We start from the raw sequence: 7,123 nt of genomic DNA, 5'->3' as shown, positions 1-7,123 counted from the left end.
TTATTTTCGTCCTTAAATTTCTTTTTGTTTTAATCGTTTCAAAATGTGTTTATTTTGTTTTTTGTCTTTAACGTGCTTTAGATATTATTTTGATCGATAAAAAATGCTTTAAAAGGTAAAAAAAAAAGCTTTAAATAGTAAAAAAAATATTATGTAAAACACTTTAAGAACGAAAAATAAAACAAGCATATTTTGTAATAACTAAAATATTTTTTTTGCATAGAAGAAAAATGAAAAATATTAAATTACAGGGACCATAAATGTATTTAAGCCTTTTATTAACAGAGGAGATTGAACCCGCAATTTTTCCTCTCTCCCCTTCTCCCTTAACCATCCATCCACCTTGTATCTCCTTTCCATCTTTGGAGTGACCACCACTTTCTCACCATGTCGGAACTATAATCAGAATTGTCACGACATAATCAAAGTCTTCTACTTATAATTTTTTTTTTTTTTTTGTTGAATTTTGTTACTCTTTCTCTCCTTTGTCAGTTGCTTTTCTATCAAGAGCAGGTTCTTCGAGGCTCTTGACTTCTTGTAGAAGAACCAATTACACAAGTGGATGCCAAGTTAATTCTCTCCATTGCAAGAACTAGTTATTTTAAGAACACCAGTAAGAACATATGTTGAAGATGCCCTAAGAATATCCAAATATTTCTAGTATGCCTATTAAACGTTAAAAATACTTCATTATAGATTTTCTAAATATTTTCTGAAACTTATTGCTATAACTAAATTAATATGAAATATTTTTATTCTTGTTCAACAATTAGAAAGCAATATAAATTATTTGCCATCAAGTATATAATTGATTCAACCTTTTATAATTGATATAGCAAACCGTACTTATGAATTTGAATTGGAACATGCATGAATCAATAGAAAGATGCGTTAGAAATTCTTGATATTATAAATCACAATCTTCTTGTCACTTTCTAAATAATATTTTAAATTTTAAATCGCTTGCTTAACATTTGATTTTCCATTCCCTTGAAAAAAACATTTGATTTTCCATATTTTGATGTACCAAATAATAATTCATTTCCCCGACTGGAAGTAATAATGATAATTCCATTTAGTTATATTTACTTTCAACAATTTTTATTGAGTACAGAAGAGTTCCTCTACAGTCTACACTATAGTTGGGTGTAGCGGTAAAAACAAAGGTGAAACTTTTATGAAATTTAGAAAATTCATTTTATAATTTTTCTCTACCGATTTTTTAGGGTACAAAAAACTAATAGCATCTTTTTAAAGGATTGTTTGTGAAAAAATATTCTCTTAGTTTTTAAAAACTCACTTTAAAAAGCTAATATAAGCAAACGATTATTTTTTTTAAAAAAAACTGTTATTTAAACACTTAGCTGGTTGAAGAGGGTGTGTTACTGTTAGTGTTGTTTACAAAAAAAACACGCTTTAAGCTGAGGAGATAACTTTACCAGATAAAGGACAGAGAAATATGTATTTAACATGTGGTAAAAAATAAACTAGATAGGCTTTTAAAAAAAATATATTGACATGTATGCATTACTTAACTAAAGGGCATTACTTTACTAAAAAGCAGTACTTCTGATGGCCAAAAAATTGTGCAGTGTTTGGATATTAGTCTTGTCAATGATATGGCTCTTTGACACATGGCTTTGGATCTGACAATAACTTCTGGCTAAGTGGATCCAACCCTCTTCTAGACCAGAAACTTACAAATGAAGTTTCTAGCTTCCTCACCTATCATCACAATTATTAAAGGAATGTTAAGGCACTCACATTTCTTTATTTCAAATGGATTTATAGTGATAAAACATAAGAAATTCATTAATCATCAGAAATAAAAAATTTCTAATGTTTAGCAAAGCATTGTCAATCAGATTTCACACACCAAGCAAGTCCTAAAAACATGTTCAGCAAAGAGTTAGAACCTACCATTGCAATGGTATTAAAACAGAAAAGTTACATAAAAGATCTATCAGGACTTTCAACATCAATACAAAATATCGGATAGACATGACAAGCTTTAGCAAGGAATTATACAAATTTTCCAAAATTCAGGATGTTAATTAACACAGGAGAAAGAAACTGTAAAAGCATGATGAATTTCCCGTTGGCACATAGAATCATATCAGATATATAAACATTTGCATTAACTGAGTTGAGTTATTTCACACAAGAAACTTTTTTGAGAATTTCCTACTCTAATGTTTCGGAACCAGTTAATCATTCTGTACAACTATGTGAAAATATCTTAACTCATTTCTTCTAGAATTTCATTAGCCGTCTCAAAAAGAGGTGTGGGAGCTTTTAAGCTTGGTGATTTTATCTCTGCTACGATTTCTCTTTTGTTATAGGATCAGCAGTCAAACTGAACTTCTCATTCTTTTCCATTCTTAAAAATTTTCCTATTATTGAGAAAAATTAATCACGACATACAATTCAAGCACCCAAAAGATAAAATGAATAATGAAAATCAAACCTGCTTAACAATAAACGGCTCCTCAGCAAGACTCAATGGCTCTGTCAAAATAGTTAGAAATCCATTCCGATTGCCATAAACAATGTCAGTGAATGGCCGATCACCAACCTGCCACAAATATTATGGTTTAGGATAAATATGAATCAAACTAGCAAACGGATAGCTGCTAGAAGGTGAACACTACAATTTTTTTATCTACCATGATTAATTGTGAAGCTTCACAACCAAAATGCTTTTCAATTTCTTCAGCTGTACCGGCTGGCTTCTTCACCCCTGAAGCATACATACACATACCAACTTCACTACCAAAGGCATTTCTCCCAAGGGAATATTTCAATCTTTTATACAGAGCAGAAGATAACATGTACTTTCAAGTTCCATGATAAAGGAAATATTCAAGAAAAAGCTCTAAAATAAAAGGCAATACTCACTATGTCTTATGACTTTAATTCCAATTGCCCCTTCAAGCATCCTAGCTTTTGAACCGTCATGGTCATATTCATGAAGTCCTGATTCATAACATCAATAAAACAACACAAAACACTTTCAGTGACTTACTGAACAACTACTACCATAAAATTCAGAATAATTTCAAAATGCTTCAAGCTAGAATTACCCGCAGAGTTACTAAATACTGCAATATCATGACCAAACTCCGATTTACAACACTCCAATGAAGACTCAAGTGGAGGCCAGGACTTCAAAGAGTAAGGTGCTGTAATAGTATTATCCTTGTCAAAGACAACACCCTTAAATCCCTTTCTACGCAGCTCAGCCCAATCAACATACCTTATATCAGGAACAGAAATATGGGGCATTGCCAATTTCGGGTCTTTTAAGATCACCATAGTTGAACATAGAATGCCCTCCAAATTTATTCTTTGGCCAAGTGCTGCTTTCACATCTACCCACCACATGTTTGAGAAAAGCAACCTGGCCTCTTTATTTTCCTTGAATTCTCTTTGTTCATCTACTTGATGTTGACAGTGGTTTCTGGTTCTTGGATTTTGATTATTGCTGTCTTCTGTGTCACTGTCAGGGAAGAACTGTAGAAATAATAAATGTCTGTGGTTCTGATTTAAATTGGAATTGTATCTAGCCCTGTTATTGCTTTCTTTCCCTTTGCTGCAATTATGGGTTTGAGGAAGACTTAGGCCATAGAAGTTTCTGAGGGGAATTCGGCTATCTGCATTGGCAAGTGATAGAGTGGTGAGTTTTCTCTTTTGTTGAGCATGATGATGGACGTTAAGATGGCTGGGAATGAGGTACCAGCAACTTGGAAGCTGAGCAGCGGCAGTAGTTGACAGCATTTTATAGTTTATCTAGCTTAACTAATGCCATGCCCTCATGTTGCTACGGGTGTATGCTTCAATCATTGATATTTATAATAACAGTCATTAGCTTAATAATCAACATTAAAATAAAAATAAAAATAGAAATTTGGCTTTTAATTTAAAATCAATCACAAATAGGCAAATAGCAAATGTAACATCAATGAAAGTACAATGAAGATTACCATCTTACAAGATTCTAAGTAGAAGAGAATTTGAAAAAGAAAATGAAAAACAAACACCAAGTGAAAAAGAATTGGTTATACAAATTAAAATGTTCTGAAGTCTTCTCATCCAAAAACTTTTCACCCTAGCTAAGTGTTACCATTATCACTCATTGCTTCTAGGTGCAGCTGTTGCCAAAAGAATATTGAATGTCTATAGGCGAAGTAGAAAATCATAATTGAAAAAGCTCAGAACTAAAACACGTCTCTCAAAGTTATATACTATGATAATTGATATTGACAACCATAACCAAAAGCAAGATATTTTTTCCCATTGGCAATAGATATTGTCAATATAAGCCATCACCACAAGCTAATTATGAGTTTATAATAATGATGCAGAAATGTAAAGTAACTCTTCACATATAACACAAAAATCATAGAATTACTCAAACAATTCATTTCATATCATAACCTATTACCTATCAAGTCAATGAGTCCTGTATCAATCACCTGCCAAAAAAGAAAATTTTCCAAAAATTTAGTCGCATAAATGAATAGCCAGAAAGTCCTACGAATTTAATTAAATACAACTTCAATCTTAAAATAAATCCTTAAATAGCCTACTTTTTTAAGTTGGATTTAGAAATAGAGATTACAAGAGCAGAACTGCATATATGAACTAGCCTGCAATCTACCATCTACGTTACTAAAAGACCATGCTACCCTACCAAGCCTGGTATTAGGAACAAGCAAATCATGAATAGCAGAGAGGGATACTGCTTCTTTCTACCTTCCTTCTCTGCAATTTCTCACTCCATATACTAAATCAATTCATGTGATCTGCAAACAATAACTTTCGCAGAGAACATAAAATTTTAAAAATCACATGCTGAGTTGTACAAAAAGCAGCCACCTCACATTTTAAGTTCTGTTTGTTAAAATGTCAAATAATTACAAGAAAATGTACAATGTTTTAACTTCATTTCCCATTTTAAAGGATTTTACACCATTTATTCAAATCCTGGAAAACAAGAAGCAAAGTGAAAAACCATGTGACACTTTTGTAATTATAAGTGAAAACAAAAAGCATTTTCACAAACCAAACAAACCCTATCATGTTTAAAGCTTTTCACTCCTCCAAGGGCATAAAACTGACTGAGATACCCCCAATCCTTGACACATTCTTTCCAACACTCTATCATTAGGCACAAAAACCCTAAGCTATGCTTCCTGATAGAGAATGAACCCAACTTTAGCAGAGTCATACAATTTCAGATTGCATTATTAGTAGGAGAATATGAATGCAAAAATAGTGTGTTACTAGCATTCCTCAAACTGAATTAAAAGTAATTTGCCACTCCTAAAAGCCATAATGAGCAAAAATCAAAACCTTTTATTTTCCCACAATAATTGATATTCAATTCCCTCCCAAATAATCCCAATTACCCTAACTAACCAAAGACAAGAAACAATAGAAGCGGAAATTATTGGTACAGTGCAACTAAAAACAAATGCATCAGAAAATACATATTTCGATAACTAAAACCCTTATCTTACATCCAAGTTCGAAAGAAAAAAAAAAAAAAAAAAACTTACGGAAAGGGGATGATGAATGAGGTGTGGATTGGGAAAGGGGAACAGCAAAAGAGTGGAAGAGAGAGAGTGAGGATTTTGAAATATTGTGGATCAAAGAAGTAATGAGGAACCAAAGAATTGGCGACAGATATATCTATGGCCTCGTATTCCCAGTTGATACCTATGTTTCGTTTGGTTCCGATAAGAAAAAGATAACAAATGAAAAGTTTTGAATTTATATTACGGAGATAATAACTTAATTTCTAATTTTTATCCACAATCTTTTAATTTTTGGTAAATTTTATTTTTAACAAATTAATTTGACCTATTTTACCTTTGACTTATCAGAAATTTGTTAATTTTACCTTGTTATTTTATTACTAACATAATTTATTTTTTATCCCAATTTTTTTTTTACATCCAACTTTTTATTTTTGTGGGAAAATTCTAGTCCCAAATTTTTTTTTTTATTTTTGGGCAAATTTTATTCCTAATTTTTGTACTTATTAATGAATAAATGGCTTAAGAATAAAATTCACAAATTTTTTAAAGATTGAAAAGAAAGTGTGTCAAATTAAAAAGTTGGAGATAAAAAATACAATCAAACCTACAAGAAAATAAATTAATAATTTTTAAAAGTTTTTTTTAATTTAAACACTATATCATTATAAGTATACCGTAAAGTTTTTTAATTTAAAATCTATATCATTATTAATATTAGTAGTGCTGTGTTCAATTCCTACATATTACTTTGTACTAATCATGGTTTGCAAAAAATACTAGTGCACTAACCTGTGGCTTACATGTGGATTAAGTTCACAATTTACAATTTTAATGTTTTCTTAAATCGTTTTTAAATTTTATATTGGGTAGAATATCTTTTTAGTTCCTAAATTTTTTAAATTTATGTTTTAAGTTTCTGAATTTTTTATTATATGTTAATGTTAACATCTTTTTTATTCTTATGTAGAGTGGTCCAACAAAAAGTGAGGAATAAAGTAAAAATTGAGAGAAATATTTTTTTTTACTTTAAAGACGAGAGACACATTGATATGTGGAGCTTTTTAGTTAATATATGTGATCTTTTTTACTTTAAAATACTAATAGTAAATGTTAATAGACGTAAAGTGTTTTAATTGCTTTACTTTTATTCTTAAGTTGACCATGTTCTTACTTTTAGTAAAGAGACTAAAAAAGTAAGAAGGTAAAAAATTAAAGAATCAAAAGTAAGAATAAAAAAGTTTAGGGACTAATAATAAAAATTTTAATATATATATATATTGGTAGATAAGTGAATATTTAAAAATAATGTTAACTAATTTTTTAATTCCTATTTTTTTTGTTAAGAATTTTATTCTTTGAACAAAACTTTGATTGGTCAAGGTTCCTAAATTTTTTTTTAAAAACAATAGTTTTTAGTCCTTAAATAAAAGTTTGAACCCTGTTTTTTATTTATTTAATAGAGTTTAAGGGACTAAAATCCGTTTAAAAAAAATAGGACCATGACCAGTAAAACTTTTGTTTAGAGACAAAAAATCTTAGTGGGAAATGTTGAGGAACCTTGATCAATAAAACTTTTGTTC

The 7,123-nt window shown here is 30.1% G+C and overlaps 1 protein-coding gene across 2 annotated transcripts; it reads right to left on the bottom strand.

Annotated features, from left to right (window-relative positions):
- Positions 1-1,361: 1,361 nt before the first annotated feature.
- LOC100820364 (uncharacterized) lies at positions 1,362-5,743 on the bottom strand. 2 transcript variants are annotated; one of them, NM_001361913.1, is made up of 7 exons: positions 5,562-5,743; positions 4,445-4,475; positions 3,084-3,833; positions 2,899-2,976; positions 2,667-2,740; positions 2,468-2,575; positions 1,362-1,725 (listed from the first exon to the last, which is right to left on the bottom strand). In NM_001361913.1, the coding sequence occupies exons 3-7, from the start codon at positions 3,775-3,777 to the stop codon at positions 1,612-1,614; spliced, it is 1,068 nt and encodes a 355-aa protein (NP_001348842.1). In that variant the 5' UTR covers positions 3,778-3,833; positions 4,445-4,475; positions 5,562-5,743; the 3' UTR covers positions 1,362-1,611. The 2 variants fall into 2 exon arrangements, 1 of the variants encoding a protein (NP_001348842.1); NR_155263.1 differs by lacking the exon at positions 2,667-2,740.
- Between the last annotated feature and the right edge of the window lie 1,380 nt (positions 5,744-7,123).

This window comes from Glycine max, chromosome 20, assembly GCF_000004515.6.
Source record: "Glycine max cultivar Williams 82 chromosome 20, Glycine_max_v4.0, whole genome shotgun sequence".
Lineage (NCBI taxonomy): Eukaryota > Viridiplantae > Streptophyta > Magnoliopsida > Fabales > Fabaceae > Glycine > Glycine max.
This window is presented reverse-complemented; position numbering and strand designations above follow the sequence as displayed.